This window comes from Saccoglossus kowalevskii, chromosome 8, assembly GCF_978046115.1.
Source record: "Saccoglossus kowalevskii chromosome 8, keSacKowa6.1, whole genome shotgun sequence".
Taxonomy (NCBI): domain Eukaryota; kingdom Metazoa; phylum Hemichordata; class Enteropneusta; family Harrimaniidae; genus Saccoglossus; species Saccoglossus kowalevskii.
Window position 1 is genome coordinate 20,244,026 of NC_140648.1, and position 27,230 is coordinate 20,271,255.

At 33.8% G+C, this 27,230-nt stretch overlaps 1 protein-coding gene across 1 annotated transcript in view; it reads right to left on the reverse strand.

The window, feature by feature from the left end:
* Positions 1–27,230, reverse strand: part of LOC102806537 (uncharacterized) — a 42,876-nt gene that overhangs the window by 12,848 nt on the left and 2,798 nt on the right. The window contains exons 2-14 of the mRNA XM_085502323.1: positions 22,204–26,124; positions 18,917–19,074; positions 17,081–17,246; positions 16,837–16,933; positions 15,421–15,659; positions 15,144–15,275; positions 14,333–14,440; positions 14,108–14,221; positions 13,451–13,535; positions 12,274–12,391; positions 11,845–11,981; positions 5,902–6,074; positions 3,932–4,080 (exon numbers count right to left, since the gene is read on the reverse strand). Of these exons, the coding sequence (XP_085358449.1) occupies positions 3,932–4,080; positions 5,902–6,074; positions 11,845–11,981; positions 12,274–12,391; positions 13,451–13,535; positions 14,108–14,221; positions 14,333–14,440; positions 15,144–15,275; positions 15,421–15,659; positions 16,837–16,933; positions 17,081–17,246; positions 18,917–19,074; positions 22,204–26,088 (5,561 nt within the window). The 5' untranslated portion in view covers positions 26,089–26,124. The remainder of the gene's footprint in view (positions 1–3,931; positions 4,081–5,901; positions 6,075–11,844; positions 11,982–12,273; positions 12,392–13,450; positions 13,536–14,107; positions 14,222–14,332; positions 14,441–15,143; positions 15,276–15,420; positions 15,660–16,836; positions 16,934–17,080; positions 17,247–18,916; positions 19,075–22,203; positions 26,125–27,230) is intronic.

Genomic DNA, 27,230 nt, shown 5'->3' on the forward strand with positions numbered 1-27,230 from the left:
ACAACATAATTGCAGGAATGCTGAAGATTTATATCAGCTTAAAATTTATTCTTAATATTTGTAATTATAATAATTTATACCTATATAAAATATGTTTCTGAAATGCAGTCTCTCACCCTCTTGGCTATTACCGGTATAGCCGATTTTTCATTACCCAAGTGATTTAAATCACAAATGTTGGTTCCCCAGGCATCTCTCATGACATTATATAAAAAAAATCATAGAAGATTTGGACGAAAATCATTCAAACTTTCGACATCAACATGTTTTTTTTGCTCTGGAACACAAGGTTGTATGGGATAGATTTTCAAGGAATGCACATCATTTGGATCAGATTGTTTCTTTTGTTTCAAGTCTAATTGTTTGTCGAGAAACATAGCAACATTGCTCAAATAGAGGAATTTGATATGCCAATCAAAATCAAAGTTAAACTATAAATAGTTCCTGTGTGATCAGAGCATGTATTATAAAGGTATAGGCTTTGCCTAATAAGTGAATGTAATTGCATGTAGGTCAATCAATCATAAAATTGATCAAGATGTCTGAGAATTTATGACATACTGTATATGGAAACACATGATTTTGATATGGGCATTATACCTGTAAACAAAGGGCACTAATGAGGCACTCTATGAATGAGGTATTTCTAGAGGTCAGGGTTTGTCTCGTCTGCAGTTAAATAATTTTTTCTTTGATTTTATTATGGGTTTTTTTCCCAATGCGACTTAATTTCACTTGTTTTTTTTAATTCTTGGTAATTAGTGTCATTAGCGACAGAGTAGTAAAAACCGCAATTAACCTCAGTGCAGCAAATCGGGATAGATCTTCCTGACGCAATGGGCAAATTTCGCTATTTTCGCTGATAAGTAAAATCTGCTAAATTAAACCTACGTGAACATGTAAAGTAACAACAGACTGTTTCCTTGACAGATTCTTGAAATTAAATCATCAAAATAGTACAACTAAAAAGTTTGTACAACATACCTAGAACAGATAAACAAAAACATCGTAGTTTAATGTTTGTCCGAACTTTGAGCCCTTGAAAGTAAGTGATTCAGCCCTTACATACGCCAACGATTGAAATTTGTTTAATTGCTATCAAATTATCGCTCAAAAAAAAATATTTCATTTGTGAGACGTGCTTTTGATACAAACCGAAGATCGCGATCGACCCTACACAAAACTACCGCCATTTTGTCTTCCTTGTCCTCGTTCGGCAAAAACAAAAAACTCGCATATTTACTATTTGTTTAATGAGTGCATTTTTGTTTAAAAATATCAAACAAGAAGAAACACTAAGTAAAATAGGAATCAACTGCTTCGTTTTATTTGAGTAAGATGGAAACCATGCGAAAACAAATGTGAAACATTACTGTCTGCTCGAGGGGAAGACATTGGGAGTCGTGTGAAAAGAGATTGTTTACAAATTAGATCACATTGGAAGTGCTTTCAGTCATGTTGTGTAGCTTCAATGCGTAAAATAGAAAATTTATATCTTGAACAAAACTGACAAACTTCCTTGCTGTTGCTGTCGGGTGTCTGCCTTATACATGAATTAAGTGTAGACGCGGGGATTCAGCTTTCCTTTTCTCTGCTCGTGGCGTCGCAATAGCGGTGAAGGTCAGTACTGGGTTGAACCGACAGCCATGGCCACAATATTTTGAATGATCTTAAATAATTTTTGAACCCAATAGTAGTGATCACTGTGATTATTATATAAATTTCTTGCAAAGTCTGGAACGATACTGAAAAAAAATCGTTGATTTCCTTGATTCCTTGATTCATGCTTGAAAGTAGGCCGAAGTATCCGCAGGTGAATACGAGTATCCAGATAATAAGTTAGGATCGATCAGTTCACATGAATTGTCCTGTTCTGATTCATCATTGCAAAACAATGGCCTGGAAACGGCCCAACTGGAGGGAAACAGTATCTTGGAAAAAAAGAACAGTATCGAATCCGATACCCTTAAAAGACCTGTTGAGAACACGCAGGCGAAACGAAAGTTACACGGCTATTGTCTAAGCGACGCAGGCCTGAGGAGAACACTGTACATGTAACCAGCACATTTACGAATCAAGATTGGCAGAAAGTTGTACGGCATCTGTCTTCGATTTTGTCTATTGATAAATATAAAGCACAAAGTGAAATTGAACTTGCGTTTATGAAAATCGGAAAGGGTACTGCCTTTTTGTCAAACTGAAAAAATGGCTGCGTCACTCTTGTAACTGCCTATGCGTACTCCCCATACTCGCATACATTTGATGTTTTTAGTCGCTGTATCTGCTCAAATAACATCCATCATGATATAATAAATCATTATATACTAAAATTCGCAAATTTGCAGATCTTCCAATGAAATATTACCATTTTTTTTGCGACAGAATACGTTATTGTAAGCTGCAAATTAGGCTACTCAACCTAGTCAAATATTTGTTAAGAAACTTTAAAGACTCTGAGTTATAAATTAACAAGCCATGCATGGCACAGTCCCAGTTAGTTATAAAATTTAAGATAAATAGTTTTGTTTATAATAATATGGCTGGAATATAACCATGTCAGGAATATGATTTTTTAACATTAAAATTGACATATTCAGAGATATTGCTCTGGAATAGCATTCAAAATCAGCCATTTTGAATACATGTATATATAACGTGATGTATAATGAATATTTAAAATTTGAATATAATCAGTCAAAACAAGTCTGAGATATGGGTCTAGAAGCTCATTCATTAAAACAAAATGGCCGCCAGACAGCCATTTTGAATCCGATCAGAAAAATAAATGATGTGCATTAGGAACCCGTAATGTCTAATGTATGTACCAAGTTTGAACGAAATCCATTCATAAATGCTTGATATTTGATGATTTTTTAGCACAAAAATGGCCACCATTTGGCCATTTTGAATAGGATCATCAAACCAATATATCTATCTATCTATGACATGATGTATAATGAATATTTAAAATTTGAACATAATCAGTGAAAGCAAGTCAGAGATATGGCACGAGAACCAAATTCATTAAAACAAAATGCCCGCCAGTCGGCCATTTTGAATCTTATCTGAAAAACAAAATTATTTGCATCAATGTCTAATGTATATACCAAGTTTGAACAAAATCCATCTGTAAATAGCCAAGAAATGCTTGATTTTTAGGATTTGTTAACACAAAAATGGCCGCCATTCTGCCATCTTGAATCAAAATGTAAAACAAAATGATGTGCATCAAGGTCTTATAATGTCTAATGTATATACCAAGTTTGAACAAAATCCATCTGTAAACAGCCGAGAAATGCTTGATTTTGATGATTTTTAGCACAAAAATGGCCGCCATTTGGCTATCTTGAATCAGATCATGAAACAAATTGACGTGCATATGTATAATATCATGTATGATGTACATGTATGTGTGAAGTTTGATTGTGATTGGTCCAGACATTTCTAAGATACAGATGCTGCGTCCGAACGGGGACTAATTAATGCAATAATTGACTAATTAATATGCATGGAATTGCACCAAAATCTAATCAGCGCATCTACTCATCATATATTAGCTGTGTGCCAAATTTCATTTGAATTGAAATTGTAGATCTTGAGTTATAAGTGGAACAAATTTTAGTCACAGAGTCACAGACATCGGTACCACTTAAGCTCCGTTTCACAGGAGCTAAAAATCAGTATTGCAATGTCTCCCGTATAAATAATCATTCTTTGTAATATATTTTTAAATCACTTTTAAATCATTTCCTAAAATACAATTTTAATATCATTATAACTTTAGGTAGGTAATGAAAACGAATCAGAATATGCAGATCATCTCCTTATTCACGATGCATACAGTCAATAGAAAAAAATCAATAGAAATTTTCACATGGTAACAGTACTGTTACAGGTGCATTGATCAACTGAATTACTAAGTAATACTCACTCAAAGAACAATGGTCTTGCTACCGTAGTTCCGTTAACATGACTTTTATGGAATAAAGTATAGAGATATGGCAACAGATAGTATCGTTTTAGTAGCACATCTCTTGTTGATGTTTGCATAGCTTCACTGAATGCTGTAGGGTCCTGATCCTATAAAGTAATAACATAATTTACATGGTTATATCAGTATTTCAATCCTGGTAGTACCCCGGTACATTGTAATGATACACAAGCACAAACTGTCGCCAGCAACATATAATTCCCGATTCCCAAATTACCGTCAGACGTGATACTGAGTAGTAGGCACCATTAAAAACACAATACGACTCACGACTTTAATAGACACTTTAATGAGTGAAGGGCAGTCTGCTATATGATCAGCTGAAAGCAATCTTGTGTATCTGCATTGAAATTATCAGCAAACTGGCTGATTGTTAAAGGGAAACCACACCATGATGTTTTCAATACGGGATCCATAGCTTCTTATACAATGTGTGTAAAATACATAGTTTGTTGACGCCAAATCTGAACATTTGCTGCATGATAACTGTAGCATTTTAACTGAATGATCCACAAAATTGCCGAATACCAGTATGAACCCTAGTCAAATATAAACTAAGGCAAACTGATTTAATTTTATGGATGACATCCTCTGGAGACCCCAAAACTAATGCGAGAGGGCGAAAAAAAAAAATCCTGCCTCCCCCCAAAATGCTGCTAAAACCATAGGACTACGATGCTGGTATTACGAATTGAACCACAGAACACAGTGTATCAAAAAAACAACAAGAAGTCTTTATTTGTAGGAGGCACATGTTGATGTACACATCTCATACTGTATTACTGTCACACGTATCATCACCTTTGATTTTGAAAAGGCAAGAGAATAAGGCAGATGTTAGCTTTGCCAAAGGCATACACATCAACTCAATAATAAAGAAAAACTAACTGTGTTGTATTGAAACAAAAAATTGAATTAAAAATGAACAATAAGTTTGTCAACAGCAACCTGGAAATTAACTTCTTGGACATTCAAACTACAGCTTTTAAAGTGACATTTCAGATAGTCTAAGTGTAGACAAAAATGCTCTAGAACTACTTCAACTAAGTAACAAATTATAAGAGGCTCAATGTTGAAAGAAAACACCAACAGAGAGTCAACAAAAATTTGGATGCAGAAAATTATGTACATGTATCTTGATGAAAATTCGTCATATGATCAAAATATTTCTCACTGTGTGTACAAGCAAATTATCCGAATCAGAAAATTAAAAAAAAAAATAATAAGAAACGCGGGACAGCCACTCTGGACAATATGCCCTTAAAGTTGTCTGGGCGAAACTCACTTGCCGCTACCAATCTCTCGTATAGCTGTGTAAACATCACATCTCCCTGGCCGACATCAATTGCGTACTAGTCTACAACAATCCCTCCATTTTTTTGTAACTTTTATGCTTACGTGTTTTGGTGGCGTGGTCGCCATGTTGGAATTCCCGGCAACGCAATACTCATGTGCAGAAGATCATTTACGACAAAACTTGCACGTTTTGAGGTAGTCCAAAACGAGTTTTATGACAAGCCATTGTTTTGCGACAATATGAGTCAGCAAGTTCCAGGCAGAAAACCGATCTGTGGAGACTTGTCGTTGGAGATTTTTTTTGTTTTTTTGTTGAGAACAGGCGAAAACTAATGCGTGCGCGGATGTCATTCATAAAATTAAGTCGGTGTGGCCTAATCTGGGAAAATACCACCCCAGGTATGAAGAAATGAAAATATGTTTACTTTAACCAAAAATTAAAAAAATAGAGAACAATGTCAGCTTATGATGTCACAATGTCAGCTAATTATGTAGATATCAGCCAATCACAATATCAGCAAGGATGAGTTTCAAATTCAGTTTAATGCAAGGACCAATCAGGGCGAATTTTGAAAGATGCACGGTACAGGGGATGAAGAACAATAACTGCTTACTTTACATTTTTCTGTACTATCGACCATATGTAGTGAATTGTGATTCCTGGAGAATGGATAAAATGCACCTAGCTGGTGCCATCGTTGACAAAGTGCTTCATTTGAGTTATTGTTGAAACCACAGATATCAGCACCAACCAATGGTATACCAAACATATTGAAGTTCAAAATACCTACAAAAACAACACATTCAGTCATAAATAAATCAGTAACATTCCACAATCTTTGACATCATCAAAAATATCAATGACAGCTTGGTCTTTTACGCCATCCATGGAGTGGCCACAAACAGCCAGTTTAATTCTGTAATGATTTCCTGCAAATGTAGAGCACACACATTTATTACAAACACACATTTCATTGGAATGAAATCACACAGAAGTTAAAGCGGGAGAGTCATTACCTGTGCATACGTCAGATGGCCATAGCGTGTCATTGTTTACAAACAAGCTTCTACCCATGTGCCTTTGCGTTTTTAGTGTGTGTTGTTATCGTGGCTTGGGACTCAATTCCTGCGCGTACGCAGGTGACAACCCTCCCACTTTTATTCAGCCATTGAAATAGCTAACAAAATGGTCACCAATATGATTAAGATCTCAAAATTGTTTCTCTGGTCACGAAACCAGTGACTGTTTGAAAGTAACTTGCATTGTTTGTTTACATTTGGCTGGCAAGTCAGTATTCATTTGGTTCACCAAAGTGATGGATTGGTAGCCACAAGACAGAAGTGACAAAATGTGAGTGTCAAGGTCTGTATACATAGTAACAAATAAAGACTTCAATTACATAACAGGTGATCATTTCTAAAAATCAGAATACATTTACTGTTACATCATAACAATATGAACATTTGTGCTTACAACTCTTTCTAGGGGATTTGGATTATAACACGATCTAAATCCAACGTAAAGCCTATAAACGTTCCATTGTTTCTAGTGCCAAACCCCTTTGTTAAGTACAACAACAAATATTTCGTTGGTGTTTGTGAGCTCTTGTGTGATTGGTCAATGCATGGACAGCTCTTCCACTTCTGTGTTTACTCCCTATCAATTTGGGCCCTGTTTAACTTGGGGTTACGTCCAAACGCCACCCTCTTGACTGGAGATCTGTGTTGAAAAAAATAAACCTTCGTTGTTGGGGTGTACACAAGACGATGAACAACTTATGTTTTGTAACATCACTTCACCTATTAACAATTCACCCCTAGACGTGATAATTTCATTTCAGTAGTAAAAATCCGTTCTCAAAAATCCAAATAATCACAACCTCATCAAAATCCATTTTCTATTCTTACCCACAAACCACACCCAGACCATTCATCAACACGAGTGGTCTAGAGTATACTTGTACTCTGACCCATGCCGAGAACTTCCTGTTTGTAATGCTATATGATAAATCAGATTAACTATCACATGAAACCAAATGAAAATCATTCTAAAATAACGTACTTATACCCAATCTTCAGCAAAACGTAGCCGTTAAAACTTGCAAAACGAGTCTGTCTCGATCGATCATCGCTTAAGCAGCATACAATTTTTGTTTTGTTTTGGCTCATTTAAAAAATGCGAACGGTGTCAATATTCAAAACTGCATTTTGTCTGTCTCTGGCATGCTTCAGCTGGCCGATCGTATTTTTTTTTTTACAAAGGACCTGAATGTACAGCACTAATTTCACCCAACCTCCTGTTTGCTTCTGTTTTTTGATAAATTTTTTTCACTTGCTTTCGCAACCGCTTGTTGAATAATTTACGCTTTATTTTTCGACCGTGCGAACCCAGAAATATCGCCCGTCTGCTCGCTCGCATTTTTAATACATGGCAGTGTCATCTTTTTTTTTTTTTTTGGAAAACACATCAATATGTTAGTTGGTTTCTCTGCTCTCGCCCAGGGCAATTTTTCGGCAGTTTTAAAGTTGTTTTTTTTAAATATTTTGGCGTAATTTTTCGGACATTTAAATTTTTCCTGACGCCTAAAATAGTCTATTAAGTTTTTATTCAAGAGTATGGTTATTGTGACTAGCGTGAATAGGTTAGCTTCGTTTTGACAATGCCCTATTATCACTGTGAACAATATTAAATTATTCTTCTAATGCTCAGTTTATCTTTTGAAAACAAATATTTTTTTATTTGAAAAAAAAAAAACATGCCATTTTCCCATCAAAATCCAAGCCAAAAGATTGTACTACAACATCGGCAAATCTCTTCTGGTAATTTGAACACGTTGGCACCATCCAGCATTTTGATTGGTTTATCAGTGATTTGACCTATTAGGTCAACTATGCAAGAGAAAGGACATGGCGGATACTCTACAGCGTCGAGCGTTTATATGCGACCGGAATCATTTGCTTACAATGAAACTAAGTTGAATTTTATTTACATTTCATAACGATTCAACAAATTTATTTTTTGTGCGTTATTATAATCACTACTGAGTAATAATCAACAATTGTGAAGCGCATGACCGGATTGCACAACTGTGATCGTTTGCTACTACGCATTGCAGTTAGTTGGTTTTTGTTTATATTTGAAACGTTTAGAATATACTTTCGTTACAATAAAATAAAAACAAATGTATTTGGAAAATGACACTGGGTGACATTGTAATGAAATTTCAGGTGGTCTACTTTTTAATTCAGCAAGAATTATTAGTTATTTTTAATTCTACAATGATTTCTTTCGTCTTGGGTGGCCCAATTGCCGGCGTTGAAAGTCACGTGGGTGGATTTTTTAATGAAAATAGAAGTACCCCAATGATGATGATTTGATTTGATGGTTATATTTTGAAATTTTGAACCCCAAATAAGCGCCCACTAGCCGTGCAATCACCCAGGGCGATTGGGTGAATTTACTGCAGAATCCGGTACTAGTATACGCGGGGAGGGAGTCCAGAGAGGGAACAGCCAGCACCCCTTTTACGGGGAAAACGTGAAATCTCGACCGATTTGTTTCGTTCTCACATGCAATATTAGGTTTTTGGGGCTTCAGAGTTCAAAAAAAATGACTAAATCAACCAAAAAGCAAGCGTTTAGAGACATATCTATGCAGAAGTTGGTTTGCCAGTACTTAATCCATTTTTAACACCTTGGCTACTCTATTGACATTGACTGTTTATTTCATGGATTTGGCACTTGAGATGGCTGATAAGCCGTGGTGAAAACGTGCACAAAACGACCATTTTGTGCACATTTTCGTCACGGCTTAAAAACCAGTTATTAGCAAAATTTTTCATATGACAGGTGGTTACATTTAACAAATCAGAATACAGTTACTGTTACATCATAACTGGTGGTTATTTTTAACAAATCAGAATACAGTTACTGTTAACATCATAACAGGTGGTTACTTTTAACAAATCAGAATAAAGTTACTGTTACATCATAACTGGTGGTTATTTTTAACAAATCAGAATACAGTTACTGTTACATCATAATAGGTGTTATTTTTAACAAATCAGAATAAAGTTACTGTTACATCATAACATGCATGTGGTTATTTTTAACAAATCAGAATACAGTTACTGTTAACATCATAACAGGTGGTTACTTTTAACAAATCAGAATACAGTTACTGTTAACATCATAACAGGTGGTTACTTTTAACAAATCAGAATACAGTTACTGTTACATCATAATAGGTGGTTATTTTTAACAAATCAGAATAAAGTTACTGTTACATCATAACATGCATGTGGTTATTTTTAACAAATCAGAATACAGTTACTTTTACATCATAACAGGTGTTATTTTTAACAAATCAGAATACATTTACTTTTACATCATAACAGGTGGTTATTTTTAACAAATCAGAATACAGTTACTTTTACATCATAACAGGTGTTATTTTTAACAAATCAGAATACAGTTACTTTTACATCATAACAGGCGGTTATTTTTAACAAATCAGAATAAAGTTACTGTTACATCATAACAGGTGTTATTTTTAACAAATCAGAACACATTTACTTTTACATCATAACAGGTGGTTATTTTTAACAAATCAGAATACAGTTACTTTTACATCATAACAGGTGTTATTTTTAACAAATCAGAATACATTTACTTTTACATCATAACAGGTGGTTATTTTTAACAAATCAGAATACAGTTACTTTTACATCATAACAGGTGTTATTTTTAACAAATCAGAATACAGTTACTTTTACATCATAACAGGTGGTTATTTTTAACAAATCAGAATACAGTTACTTTTACATCATAACAGGTGATTACTTTTAACAAATCAGAATAAAGTTACTGTTACATCATAACATGCATGTGGTTATTTTTAACAAATCAGAATACAGTTACTGTTAACATCATAACAGGTGGTTACTTTTAACAAATCAGAATACAGTTACTGTTAACATCATAACAGGTGGTTACTTTTAACAAATCAGAATACAGTTACTGTTACATCATAATAGGTGGTTATTTTTAACAAATCAGAATAAAGTTACTGTTACATCATAACATGCATGTGGTTATTTTTAACAAATCAGAATACAGTTACTTTTACATCATAACAGGTGTTATTTTTAACAAATCAGAATACATTTACTTTTACATCATAACAGGTGGTTATTTTTAACAAATCAGAATACAGTTACTGTTAACATCATAACAGGTGGTTACTTTTAACAAATCAGAATACAGTTACTGTTAACATCATAACAGGTGGTTACTTTTAACAAATCAGAATACAGTTACTGTTACATCATAATAGGTGGTTATTTTTAACAAATCAGAATAAAGTTACTGTTACATCATAACATGCATGTGGTTATTTTTAACAAATCAGAATACAGTTACTTTTACATCATAACAGGTGTTATTTTTAACAAATCAGAATACATTTACTTTTACATCATAACAGGTGGTTATTTTTAACAAATCAGAATACAGTTACTTTTACATCATAACAGGTGTTATTTTTAACAAATCAGAATACAGTTACTTTTACATCATAACAGGCGGTTATTTTTAACAAATCAGAATAAAGTTACTGTTACATCATAACAGGTGTTATTTTTAACAAATCAGAACACATTTACTTTTACATCATAACAGGTGGTTATTTTTAACAAATCAGAATACAGTTACTTTTACATCATAACAGGTGTTATTTTTAACAAATCAGAATACATTTACTTTTACATCATAACAGGTGGTTATTTTTAACAAATCAGAATACAGTTACTTTTACATCATAACAGGTGTTATTTTTAACAAATCAGAATACAGTTACTTTTACATCATAACAGGTGGTTATTTTTAACAAATCAGAATACAGTTACTTTTACATCATAACAGGTGATTACTTTTAACAAATCAGAATAAAGTTACTGTTACATCATAACATGCATGTGGTTATTTTTAACAAATTGGAATACAGTTACTTACATCATAACCGCTTGTCATGGATGGGGCCCAGGCTGAATAGCCTCCTAGAAACACAGTCACTTGGGGGCTGAAAATCAATAAATACTAATTTTTTTTTAAATCATCCGTTAAACGAATATAAATAAACAAGTTGTGAAACATGGCGCCCAGTAAATCGACACCTTGTCGGTTTGAACATTTTTATTTCTTCCGTTCATGAAATCGTCGGATATCATCAGAAAACGCAGGATTTGTGCAGTTTTGAATAAAAAACCAAGTTAGCGATTATGAAAAATGTTTATTAACGTAACACCCGATCCCCTCTAAACATTTTGTTTTGCATTTTAAGGTAAGAAATCGACATTTGAAATTGACAAGGTGTCGATTTAATAAGTGCCATGTTTCACAGCTTGTTTATTTATATGCGTATAGCGGGTGATTTTTTTTTTTAAAAAATGAGTATTTATTAATTTTCAGCCCCCAAGTGACTGTCCCTAGAAATAATAATTTGTAGCACATGCTGTGAAATAGGTTTGCTAATTTTTATTTTTATAAGTTTTATTTACCTGGTATAGAATACCACATATCCTTCCATTTACTGAAATTATCTCCTAACCAATGACCTCCATATTTACCACTACTTGGGTAGGTAGATCGCGAGATAATGAAGGGCCGTTTTTTTTCTCTGATGTGAGATACAGCCCTGTAAGACAAACAAAATAAATAAAGCAATGTCTCTTAAAAAATATTATTCCACCCCCTCGGACAAAATGGTTAATAGACACAAATCAGGGAGATTTGAGGTTGGAATCATTAGGTCATCAGTTCACTCAGCTGTGTGAATTATGCTAGTTTTGTGACATTCCTATTTGGGAGAACAGCATTCAGTCTCAGAGTAAAGCTATAAAGGCTCTGCAGAAAAAAATTGACGACGTGGACAACAACAGCTTTGTTGCATAACAAATACATATATATTAAATTATATATATACTCACTTGAAGGTTGCTTTCATCTCTGTCATTCCATACAAACTATGTACATCATAATGTTTTGACTTATACTGATCTGCTGAAGCACACAGTGTTTTAACTGATAACCAGCCTGGAAATATGCCTGGAAAAAAAAAGGAAGTACCGGTAGAATCAGATTAAGAAGCATACACTAGAATGAAGATAAAATCCTATTTCAGTTATACATCAAAATCCTTGTTGTGTAAAAATATCATGACAGTAGAAAATTGTGTTGGCACAATACTGCATTCTGATTGGTTAAATTAATAACAGACTTGACCTTTGGGTCAAAGGACTGTGTTGCAAGTCAAATTGTGTGAGAAAACATCATGGCAAAAACTGCTTTACATCCAGAGTTTGCAACAAACAAAAACATTCAATGAAAATACTGATGAATTTTTTAATGTTGACTGTTTTCCCACTGACTTTTGACTGACACTGATTTTAGTAATAAAATGTGCATACTTATGGTGATCATTTCTGTTTCGTCATCATAAAAAGGTTGTAGAAATCAATAATGATGCAACTAATTTTTCAATTTTAATTCTACCAAAAAAGACAATGCTATTCAACCTAATCTGGCACATGGTACACAAATATTGCTTTTCAGCCAATTTTTCAAGTGGGGTGCACGACTAAGTGATCACCCCCCCAAGAAACCAAGGGCGCCAAGTCGGACGATTATGGTATATCTATCAGTTTTACATTTATCATGTATACATCTATCAAACCATTAAAAATTTGTACATGTATCTTAGAAATCTTAGACAGTGACAATGGGATGCAATGTACAAATATGTATGGACAATAGCATGCTAGATAATATGAATACATGTTGTAGTACAGGTATGTTATGGATAACAGACAATATAGTGTGCCCCAGTGTGATTAACTCACCTGGAGTATATGGTGGATACCAAGAAACCAAGGGCGCCAAGTCGGACGATTATGGTATATCTATCAGTTTTACATTTATCATGTATACATCTATCAAACCATTAAAAATTTGTACATGTATCTTAGAAATCTTAGACAGTGACAATGGGATGCAATGTACAAATATGTATGGACAATAGCATGCTAGATAATATGAATACATGTTGTAGTACAGGTATGTTATGGATAACAGACAATATAGTGTGCCCCAGTGTGATTAACTCACCTGGAGTATATGGTGGATCATCATACTTGGTTTGAGGACAGCGAATCAATGATCCATTTGCAAATTGAGCAGGTTCATTCATATCCTACAGGTATATACAGATACTCACAAATTACTTCACTTCAAATTCCATGCTTGTGATAGTGATCAATACAGAGTACAATGAATAGTCAAGTAGGCTATACACCATACATAATGACTAAATTTCAGAAATGCAGAATGTATGCATATTTCTAAAATTTTCTGTTTTAGTGTTTGTTTGAACGCCAAATTTTCGTCAAACCATATAGTCGACATCGGAAATTATATTCATCTGGTTCCAAAGTAAGACATTTCTTGAATTTTGTGCAAAATGCTGCATCATAATCTTGGTTTAAAAATTACAATGTTAATACGATCGAGTAAACTAACATAAACTGCATGTTTTTAATTTTAAGGCAACCGACCTTTGACCAAATGCAGTATCATTTTAGTATACAAAGCAAAGACTCTTTTACTCTTTTGTTTACTCATTTAGGTCCACAAAAATCATTTTGATTCAAAATCACATGGTTTAAAACACAACTCATTAAAAAATTGTCTCAACAACATAGATGAGGTTAGAAAATATGTGCAGTTATCATTATGAATAATGATATTTGGTGGTATTTGACTCACAATCCAGAGTCCATCAAAGTGTACTTTTTTATACCATTCTGATATCATCCGGTACCACCATTCACTAGTTGTAGGGTTTATAAAGTCTGGAAACACGGTAACATTGGTCCAAACCTGGGAAAAAAAATAATTAAAATGGGCATCATGTCAACATATTCTCACAAATACAATTCTACACAAATACAAAACATAATGTATATGAATTTCCTCGCATAGAATACATACCTTCCCTTCTATGTATTTTCCATCGAGTTTAATAAAGATGTCCATTTTTTTACCAAGATCGAATGGTTCATATGTACCAGGGGCACTGTCAGCTGCAATACCAGCATCCTTTAAATCAAGACAAATATATTAATTATATTCATATATTTTTGAAAAGCTTTTTTCTGTCAACAGTGGGTGACAAAGGGATATTGTATCATATTACGCCCCCATCCAGTAACAGTAAGCTTTTATTGCATCTTTAGAAAAATAACATTATTATCAGTTGTTAGCAATAAATATATAAGAAACAAAAATTAAAAAGTAATACATGTATAAGTAATACCAAGGGAAACATGATATAATTTCATTTTGTGTTGTGAAGCATCTGATTACAAAACTTTCAATGCTTTTGATAATTTCCTCATCTCTATTTTTAAATAGATATACAAGATTCTGGAATGAATTAGTGATTTTAGCAGGGAATGCAGTATCTATCATGATTTTTTGTCGGTCGAAATGATATTTTGGAGTAGTAAAAAGTGTAATTTTCTTCAATCTCAATTTGTGACGATTTATTTTCCCTGAAGATATCTTTGGCTTGGTATGTATTCCTTTCTCAATTGCTAAATAGAGGTTACTAAATTTAGACATAATAATTCTTTGTTGAGTATTTAATATTGCAAGGTAAGCTTCAAAACTGTAAAATTATGTCTGTGGATGATGAAAATATAATTAATGTACGAGATATAACCTCTCGAAAAACATGAATGGTAGATGTTTTGGGTGGTGATAATATTGGTTGTCAACATTGGGGAAATTACCAACTTACCACAATATGTATATAGTGCTGGTCATTGTTATGAAGTTCATCAATGAATTTCGGTAAATCCCCAAATACTTTCTCATCTAAAGTGAAATCTTTGTAGTCTATAGCGTAGTCAATGTCATTCCACTGTACGTCCTAGTTCAGAGAATTTAAATATTCATGAGAATTATCTTTGAACATAAACAATTAATAAACATTTTTCAAGTTTGAAAAGTATAAAAATTATTAAAAAAATTATGACACAAGCCATCTACTAATAAAAAGTCTAAAATGACAATACCTGTGGTATTTTGGCATTTCTCATCCTGTCAGTGACTTTTCTTGTACCATTAACAGTTTCATATCCCCATCTACACAGATGGAATCCCAAACCCCAATACGGTGGCATAAATGTTCTTCCAATCACTTCAGTGTATTGCTGTATCACTTGGTCAGGGCTGGGTCCAAGGAAGACATAAAAATCTAAAATACCACCAATAGTTCTCCATGTGATTGATGGAGATGGCTGCAAAATCGCCTCTGAAAGCACAGAAAGATAAATAATTCACGACATTTACATGTACATGTAATATCGTACAATTTAGTTATCCAAAATAATAATTGACCAATTTTCATATTTTTCCTTCTTTGAATGTTATCCACAGTATTCAGCTCACAGGTGAAAGTAAATGCATTTTTAGGCCAGACTTTTATTATCCCTTGTTTCATGAACCCGCCGAATGAACAGGAGCCAAAAATGAAATAAAAATACAATTTTATTTCAGCGTAATTTTTTTGCGCCCGCCGACTTGTAAGTGCAAAAAATTGCCAAAATATACTTATTTTTAACATAACAAACCCAAGTTGCTTTTTCGTAAAGAATTAATTTTATTTTTTTTCCGCCCTTCTCAAAAAAATGCCCTTATAAAAACTCGAGAAAACAAGGAATATAAAAAGTCTGGCCTTAATAGAAATAATTATAACATATCACATACAGAATATTACACTGAAATAAAGTAACAGGAGTAAAATGCTGTAAAAATTGATTTGTAATTCAGACATTCTTTAAAAGCTACTATGCATGTTACTATGACAACCTATAAACCATCTGAAAGCATTGACATATTACGCGAATACTGTAGTGCATGAATTGTACCAATTTTTGTTAAAAGATTACCAGGCATAATTAAAGAATCATAACAAAAATTTGCCTTTTTATCACTATCAAACTATTTTAAATGCTGTTTTTGTTGCTTCCAGTTGTGTTAATGAACTGCGACTCACACAAGTCGTTGATAATGGCTTGATGATTGCATCTCTGTTTTCCTTTACCTGCCTACAAACTACATTTTACCAAAAATATTTTGTCAGTAAAATGTCTGTAGTTATTGGTATTAGTTGGTCATAGCTAGAAAACTGAGACAAGTAAAAGAAAACCAAAGACACACTTTAATCCTCTAGCCTAAGGTGTCATCAACGTTTTGTGCAATTTACAGGTGATTAAGGTGATTACAAATGTTATAAAGCAGTGTTTTCAATAGTAAGAGTGGTAAAAAATGGCACAGTAGTGAAATTAGCCAACAGGTGATCCCTTAGACAAACATTGGTGTGGTTCATGCATTATTCGCCTATATCTAAGCTTTCAGATGATGATAGTATTGTAGTAGTATTAGTTAACTGAACAATTTCTTAGAGAATATACAACTATCATACATACCCATAGCATTGCTGCTGAGTAAGAACACACCATGTGCATTGCCATCATCTTCAATAGACAGATAGAATGGATGTGCACCATACAGATTTATATTTTCCTAGAAAATAAAAAAAAAAATATTAAAAAAAAAAAAATATAGCTTACACAACTAGCAAAATTAAGACATGATATGAAAAAAAACAGAAAAAAAATATTAACATCACCCTTTGTAGTCCACATTACATTTACATGTAGTTGTACTTACAGCGGGAAAATAATCCCTGCTCCAGAAAGCATATTTAGACCAGTTGACATCATGTAGAAAACTACCACGGTGTTCACCAAGTCCATATATGTACTTAGATGCCAGTGAACTTGACAGCTGTATAAACTGATCAGCAAATATTAGTGGACCAATGCCACAATTAAACCTGTGCATATAAACAAAGTAAACAAATAAATCAGATGATAGATGGCACACTTTCTTAAAAATTACATGCCATATCAATATTTTATTTATCATTTTTTTTTTCACTGGTATTTAATTTCACTATTCTTCATAGGATTTCACATATTTTCCAGTGAAACAGTAAGTTGTATTGTAAATTTTACATTCACAATCACTTTTACTTTATTTCACTTTCACTTATTAGTGATAATAGAAAAATTTAAATTCAGCCAATAATTAATGCATTTACAGAAGCCAAAGTTTGCCACTTCACAATGCTTTTAGTATGACAAAAATATATGGCTGTGACAGAAAAGTGGCGGATCGGGGTAAAATACTACAAATATTGATGGACAAAATAGCTCTGTTGTTTCAGCAAAGGCGATTCTTAATAAGGGCGTGCACTAGAGAATTCAAAGGTTGTCATGCAATGTTCAAATCAAATAGAGGTTTGTCCAAGGTAAATGTGTACCAAGCATTAAAACAATCAGAGTAAAGGTTTTCAAAAAAAAATATCATTTTAGACCAAAAATGAAAAAAAATATTAGCTAAAACTACACAATTGAAGACATTTTCATGAAATATTTAAATCAAATAGGAGTTCACCCAAGGTTCACATATACCTAAATTAAATGTTCTCTGGAATGCCATCAGATCATCAAATCACACAATTCCTAGTAATAAAATGTTTTTTTTTTTTTGTAATACATTATACTAAAAATAATTTTATTTTCAAGAATTTTGAGGGTCAGAAAAAAAATCACTTTATTTTGTAAAGTAAATTGCAAAATTTCGTCATCACAAATGCCCTGAAACTCAAACAATTAGTGATGAAAATTTCAGTAAGTGGGCTTTTGAGTGTAATGGTTCAAGTGACTAAGCTTTACAATATAACGGTACACATTGTAATAACAGATGATACGTACATCCACCAGCTGTTATCTATTCCACATTGATGGCATCGCAATAACAGAGAAAACTGACTCATATACATTTTGTACTATACATCAATGCTGGATGATATAGTGACATCCAAACATGGCTTTCTTTCAAAGAACATACAAATTATTCTAACACCAAACTATCTTAAAAACTAACAAACGATAAATCAGCTGAAATATATGTAGCATATTACTGTATTTTTTGAACAATGAGAAAGAAAACCAAGATAATAAGTTTATTGCATATACCGGTATATTGTACATTATGGCATTAACAGGGGATGTGATATAGGTGGACTGTGGTCCAAGCACATTCTATCACCCATGAATTAGCATAGGGTACAAGTAAACTATTAAAGCAGACATAACTAATGGGAAAAAAACTACGCACTACTAAAAAGTGACTAAAAATAAAAAGTACAAAGGTAACCCAAAAATTCCTATTTTCAACACCTTAGACATAAATGGTCAACCATATTTTAGTGAGAGCAAGAAAGTCACATGATGTTTTGTTTGCATCACATATAGTATCCTCTCATGTCATTATGTCTACTGCCCTATCGATTTAACTATGATAATTTGACACTTCATTTTTAGTTTGCCTTCTTGGAAATTTTCCTCAACATTATTTACTGGAAAATATATGCAATCCACTTCTAGACAACAGAATAAGAAAATAAACAGAGTTTTGTGATAAAGAATTCTTACTTACAAAACAGTTTGAGTAGCTTTCCTAATCACAGAAATAGCAAATCTTTCACCTTTTTTGCTGTACAAGAATTCATAATTAGCTCTCTCGGGTAAACACCCATGTTCCACTTTTGGAACATTAATTGGTACTTCATATCGTTCATTATTAGGATCAAAAATCTGAAATAAACAACATACATGAAGTTTAATTAAACAATTAATTTATGCATAATTCCCACTTTGTTTATATTTTCACTGAATATTTAGATTTTGTACAACCAAATCATAAAATCAAATTTAGAAGGTACTCCTAAATAAAGTAAATTGGACTTGGCTGACTAAAATAATGTTCGATTCGATGATTAGACACCATGACTTTCAGTGCAGGAACAGTATTCCAATGTTTCATTTGTTGCCATACCAACAGATTTTATTAATATTCATGGTGATCACAATAATCAGTGAGAGGTGTTTTGCATGTATAATACAAAGTGGGAAAGCAACTTTAATTTGCTCAACTATATAATTATATATTTTATTATATGTCTAGTCAAGTCATAATATCCCATTGGCTACCCCAAAAGACATACATGAGTGATTTCAACCACATTATAGCTGTATTCAAAATATCTCTACTGGTATGTGGCATAGAAGTGTGCATAGTTTATAAGTATCTATATAATTAATCCAGTCAGCACAACAGAAAAAAGTAAATTTGGGAAAGAAAATGGCACGAGAGCTAAAAATGGCTCTCCTGAACATAGTAGCATGAGTGATTAGGGAAGCTGTGCTATCTCTTCAAAATGAAAATCTCTTCAGAAAGTGGGATCTGAAAGCTGTATACTTACCGGGTATAATAATTGTAAAGTGGTCATTATTTTTTTAAGTCCATAGCTTTGAAAACACCCAATTACAAATACATTTGTAAGTAAAAGAGAAATTATGATAAAATTTATCACACCAAAATCTTGAAGGTGGCTGTTATGCCAATTAAAGTCAGTATTTATATACATGATATTTTCTCTCAAGTGGATGTGAGCAGACATGAGCGGTTACCACCAGAGTTTTGTATCAGAGCACAGGCAAAGATTGATGCTACTCTGGTGGTAATCACAAGGGCCTGCTGAAGTCAACGTAAGAGAAAATATTGTAGGAATATATATTTATCGCATAAATACTTTGACAGTTCATAAAAAAAGTTGAAAGTGGAACTATTACTGAATTAACACTGAATAAAATCTTATTATGCATGTGATAAAAAGGCGTTAAATAGTTAAATAATATCATTAACTCTTTCACCACCCAAATTTCTCACCCAAATTTTTCCAAACTTTTTTTCTATATTCCTCAATATTTCTGGAAATGAACCCTAATTTTGGAGGCAAGAGACACAATTTGAGACAGTTATTAGATTTTACTCAAAAACAAATTCGGATATTTTTCCCTAATCTTCTGAAGGAAATATATTCACTAAAAGATATTATTGTCACAAAATAAACAGCACCCACTCCTCAAAGATACAGGTAGCTACGCTACATATCAAAAGCAATCAGACTAGTAGTCAAAAATAACAGTTTAGGCCAAAAATCAAAGTCCACCTAAGCTACAAATTTAGTCTTACATTAGTACCTACCAAGTATCAGAGCAACTGGGCAGGTACAATTTAAGAAGAAATATTTTCGTTAAAAATAGAGAATCAACAAATTGGAGTGAGCAAGGTCACTAATAGCCACCTGCATACAAAATATGGTAGAAATTTCAATACATTTGTACTAGTTTTAACCTTTGAGCACCAAAGTAAACCATGCATCTACTTTTCTACTCCTTAATAAAAATGAAAATTTTCAAATCTTTTGATCAAAAACAACAATGTCATTTTTAGCCTCTTCGATCCAAAATCAAGACTGAAAATGAAAAACACAGAAAATTGAAACAAAGTTACTCCAATTTTGAGCACTCAAAGGGTGAAACAAGAAGTGTTATTTATGAAAAGTTGAAGATGAAGGACGAACAATTAATATGCAGACAGGAGCGAATAAAGTTATATTCTATATTTGTTGCCATTTTCTTTTCTGTATTTTATACTTTTCAGTCATAAATACTTTGAAAAATGTTAAAATTTTCATGCAACAGCAATAAGCCAAAACACACAAGCCCCCCCAAAATTATTATAAGACTTTGCAGACACAGAGCCTTAAAATACAACTTTACAAAATACATATTAAATGAACATGTTAAAAAGAGACTAGAGATTTCAATTTTTATAAACTGTGAATATACCTAGGTACGACAAACCTGCATGGCAACATTGTAAGGGGATATTTGTTTTATCAACAGCTGTGGTAGCAGTAAATACATAAAATGTAAATGTTAATTATCATTTTTAAATTTTACGGATATATAATCATTCAATCAATATTCTTGACAGTCCCTGTTCTATCATTTCAATAGTCAAAGTTGCTGTTTATCGGAAATCTAATTAACTGACCAGGCAGCCCAAATATTTAGTGGATTTAGGTAACAAACACACATGTACATGCTAGATGTTTGACTCAAAAACTGTATAAATCAAAGGAAGCCAATAGTATAAATGATAATGACCTAATTTGCACATATTTTGAAGTACTGGAGGTTCTGATCCCATAGAAAAAAATACCTACAATAACTGACATTCAAGGTAGAAGCTTCCTCATAATTAATATTATTATACATCTGTCAGCGTAACGCCATAAGTTACAGCGTGCTGTAATTTTGGGGTATTTTACGGGGTATGTTCATCCTATCATATAAGGAAAAATACCCCACCATTTAACAATGTATAACCAGCCTACAATTTAACATATGACATAATATCTCTGCTATAGGAACCTATGAAAAAATCAATATTAATACTGCCAAAATGGCCACTATCCACTAAAATAAATGCATCATGTTCTCAATTTTTTTAATTCAATATCCTTATATTGACCGGAAGTAAAATTTATTGGAAAATGAATAAATTCTGGGTATTTGAAATCATGAATAGGTTTCTGCCTTAAGAGGAAAACAAAGCCTCCTAACTCCTTATTATGTACAAATCAAATTTAATTCAAGAGATCCACTTGAATTTATTATCTGCAGTTAGTTTTTCATTACCCATCCACAATCTAAGCATTTTATGATGTATGCGTATATATTGGGTAGGGGATTGTACTAATTTCTTTTATAATCAGTTTTTTTTTCAGAAATTTTGGCCTTGAAATGAACTGAAATGTATCGAAGTTGAAACCCTGGAACATTTACGTATATATCAACATATGATATACATACCTTGAATCTGATTCGGTTGTCAGTTTCGAAATACACATCTAGCTGTAACTCCATGATGTCATCAGGATAGGGTGTTGCGACGTCTCGACGCAACTCTGCGGTTATTCCAAATGGCATTTGTCTGAGAATATCCACATGATAAGATTCAAAATTATTCGGATAATAGCACGATGATGGACCTGTAAATAATTCAACTTCCTGTTGTACATATGGTTTGTACTTACTCCTCAATCGTTTCTCACGCCAACAACACCCCCTCTTTTCACAGTTTTCCTCACTCACACCGGGTTCCGGATAACAATCCAATGTCTCTGCTTCAGGAATCTGACATTCTATACTCGAAGTTGACAATATGTCATCTTTTTCATCCTTTGATTTTATTTCTTGTCCAACATTCAGTAATTCAGGATGAATGTCAACATTTAACAATGATTGTTCAATATCTGGGTTCCCGGGATCTTCAATCACATTTGACATGGTTTTCCCAATTGTTTCTAATAACTCGGCATCACCATTGAGAGCTTTTTCTTTCTTTTCGGGTGTTTTTTTTTTGTCTTGTATAATGTTTTGGGTAATTTCATCAGGAATCTTGTTTGTGTCACCAATTGTATTTTGAATTTGGGGATTTTTCTCTATGTCTTCTTTTTCATTCAATAGCTGATTTTTACCAACAGGGGAGCGTTTATTATACTCCAGTTGAAAAGGCTGATTCAGTTGAGAGGCTGACCTAGAATTATTAAATTCTAATTTATTGTTTTCATATCGGTTCCGTTCAGACGGTGATTGCTGATTACTCTCTTCTAGACCTGGTTTTGCATTCTCATATTGGTTCCGTTCAGACGGTGATTGCTGATTACTCCCTTCTAGACCTGGTTTTGCATTTTGATATTGGTTCTGATCAGATTGTGCTTGTGGAATACTCCCTTCTTGATCTGGTTTTGCATTATGATATTGGTTCTGATCAGATGGTGCTTGTGGAATACTCCCTTCTTGATCTGGTTTTGCATTTTGATATTGGTTCTGGTCAGATGGTACTTGTGGAATACTCCCTTCTTGATCTGGTTTTGCATTATGATATTGGTTCTGATCAGATGGTGCTTGTGGAATACTCCCTTCTTGATCTGGTTTTGCATTATGATATTGGTTCTGATCAGATGGTGCTTGTGGAATACTCCCTTCTTGATATGGTTTTGCATTTTGATACTGGTTCTGGTCAGATAGTGCTTGTGGAATACTCCCTTCTTGATCTGGTTTTGCATTTTGATATTGGTTCTGGTCAGATGGTACTTGTGGAATACTCCCTTCTTGATCTGGTTTTGCATTATGATATTGGTTCTGATCAGATGGTGCTTGTAGAATACTCCCTTCTTGATATGGTTTTGCATTTTGATACTGGTTCTGATCAGATGGTGCTTGTGGAATACTCCCTTCTTGATCTGGTTTTGCATTTTGATATTGGTTCTGGTCAGATGGTACTTGTGGAATACTCCCTTCTTGATCTGGTTTTGCATTTTGATATTTGCTCTGGTCAGATGATGCTTGCGGAATAATTCCTTCTTGAACTGGTTTTGCATTTTGATATTGGTTCTGGTCAGATGGTACTTGTGGAATACTCTCTATTGGACCTGGTTTTGCATTTTGATATTGGTTCTGGTCAGATGGTGCTTGTGGAATACTCCCTTCTTGATCTGGTTTTGCATTTTGATATTGGTTCTGATCAGATGGTGCTTGTGGAATACTCCCTTCTTGATCTGGTTTTGCATTTTGATATTGGTTCTGGTCAGATGGTGCTTGTGGAATACTCCCTTCTCGAACTGGTTTTGCATTTTGATATTGGTTCTGGTCAGATGGTGCTTGTGGAATACTCCCTTCTTGATCTGGTTTTGCATTTTGATACTGGTTCTGGTCAGATGGTACTTGTGGAATACTCCCTTCTTGATCTGGTTTTGCATTATGATATTGGTTCTGATCAGATGGTGCTTGTGGAATACTCCCTTCTTGATATGGTTTTGCATTTTGATACTGGTTCTGATCAGATGGTGCTTGTAGAATACTCCCTTCTTGATCTGGTTTTGCATTTTGATATTGGTTCTGGTCAGATGGTGCTTGTGGAATACTCCCTTCTTGATCTGGTTTTGCATTTTGATATTTGCTCTGGTCAGATGATGCTTGTGGAATACTCCCTTCTTGATCTGGTTTTGCATTTTTATATTGGCTCTGGTCAGATGGTGCTTGTGGAATACTCCCTTCTTGATCTTGTTTTGCATTTTGATATTGGTTCTGATCAGATGGTGCTTGTGGAATAATTCCTTCTTGAACTGGTTTTGCATTTTGATATTGGTTCTTGTCAGATGGTGCTTGTGGAATACTCCCTTCTTGATCTGGTTTTGCATTTTGATATTGGTTCTGATCAGATGGTGCTTGTGGAATACTCCCTTCTTGATCTGGTTTTGCATTTTGATATTGGTTCTGATTAGATGGTGCTTGTGGAATACTCCCTTCTTGATCTGGTTTTGCATTTTGATACTGGTTCTGGTCAGATGGTGCTTGTGGAATACTCCCTTCTTGATTTGGTTTTGCATTTTGATATTGGTTCTGATCAGATGGTGCTTGTGGAATACTCCCTTCTTGATCTTGTTTTGCATTTTGATATTGGTTCTGATCAGATGGTGCTTGTGGAATACTCCCTTCTTGATCTGGTTTTGCATTTTGATATTGGTTCTGATCAGATGGTGCTTGTGGAATACTCCCTTCTTGATCTTGTTTTGTATTTTGATATTGGTTCTGGTCAGATGGTGCTTGTGGAATACTCCCTTCTTGATCTGGTTTTGCATTTTGATATTGGTTCTGGTCAGATGATGCTTGCGGAATAATTCCTTCATGAACTGGTTTTGCATTTTGATATTGGTTCTGATCAGATGGTGCTTGTGGAATACTCCCTTCTTGATCTGGTTTTGCATTTTGATACTGGTTCTGGTCAGATGGTGCTTGTGGAATACTCCCTTCTTGATCTGGTTTTGCATTTTGATACTGGTTCTGGTCAGATGGTGCTTGTGGAATACTCCCTTCTCGAACTGGTTTTGCATTTTGATATTGGTTCTGATCAGATGGTGCTTGTGGAATACTCCCTTCTTGATCTGGTTTTGCATTTTGATATTGGTTCTGGTCAGATGGTGCTTGTGGAATACTCCCTTCTTGGTCTGGTTTTGCATTTTGATATTGGCTCTGGTCAGATGATGCTTGCGGAATAATTCCTTCATGAACTGGTTTTGCATTTTGATATTGGATCTGGTCAGATGGTGCTTGTGGAATACTCTCTTCTTGATCTGGTTTTGCATTTTGATATTGGTTCTGATCAGATGGTGCTTGTGGAATACTCCCTTCTTGATCTGGTTTTGCATTTTGATATTGGTCCTGATCAGATGGTGCTTGTAGAATACTCCCATCTTGATCTGGTTCAGCATCTTGATACTGGTTCTGTTCATATGCTGCTTGTGGATTACTCCCTTCTGGACCTGGTTCAGCATTTTGATACTGGTTCTGTTCTGCTTGTGAATCCTCAAAATTCTCGGCATCATTCCACCCATAGGTATTACTTTCAGTTTCATATTCAACGACCTGGTTTTGATAATTCAACCTATGAGCTTCCTGACTATTCTGAACACTTTCAAAATTATTTTTATCCTTTTCATGATTCTGTGAAGGTCTAGTATCCTGCGAGCTGATAAGCACAACAGAATGGGACATTGACCGGTGATGAGCAAGAAGTGCAAATGTTAGAATGACCAATATGAATAGTATCAAAACTTTGAATTTGTGGCGGCGAATGACAAACTTGTGTCCACGTTTCAGCTCTCCTCTGCTGGTAGTTCCATTTGGCGCCATGAAGGTAAATGATAAAGGGATCCACTCAGCCAATAACTGCAGGTTAAAAAATATAAAACTTGAATATCATGTAACATAATTAATAAATAAAAAGTAATTTTGAACATGTCAGTCACAACAAATATGGATCCAGAACTGCATTTATTAAAACAAAGTGAATCAAAACTGAAAAGCAAAATGACATGCATCAAAGTCTGATAATGCACAATGCATGACCCAAGTTTGAACAAAATCTGACCATACATGATTGAGATCCGGCCCCAGAATTGCAGAAATGCTCAATTTAGATGATTTGTCAACATAATAATGGTCACCATTCAGCCATCTAGATTCGGATCATAAATATCAATATAAAATAAATATCATATGTGATATTTACAACAATGACAATTATTTTTGCTTTGGTGATTGGACACTACAATTTTTAGTGCAGACTAGTTTCAGTGCTTCACAATTTCAGGATTTCATTTTAATAACTGATGTCTAATGGTGATAGCAATGATCAGTGGAAGGTGTTCTGCATACAATATACAATGTTGGAATGAAACTTTAACGATGAGATTACAAATGTACACTTTCTATGTGCATGTTTTAATTCTCCTAGTGCTCATCAAAAACATCATTAAGTATGACATAGTTCCATCAATAATTTAAGCTGTGCCTTGATTTTTAAAAATCAGAGGGCAGTGGTCTTCTAGATGCACGTGTTCGAATTTCATGTAAACAATGTATTTAACACGCATTGTGTATGTCGCTATAAGTCTCATATCAAACAGGACGCAGCGTACAAGTAAGGGTTTGAAACAATAACATTGAAACAGGTGAAAACACAGGCAGCCAGCCGTCTGTCTGCCTGTCACTTTAGACAGGCACATATTTTAGACAGACACAAAATCTCATTTGACAGACAAAATCTTTACAAATCTAACCATTTTTGATTGAAAATTTCCTGTGAATTACAAAATAACCGGAAATAATCAACAAAATTTAGACTATAAGTCTATAGCTACAAAGTAGCAACTGCTATTTTTCATTTTGATAAAGTTTTTGGACAGACACTATCAATTTTCTGGCGATAACCCTGCATGGATATGATAAAAAAACAAGCCATGCATGGCACAGCTCCTGTTAGTTATCAAATT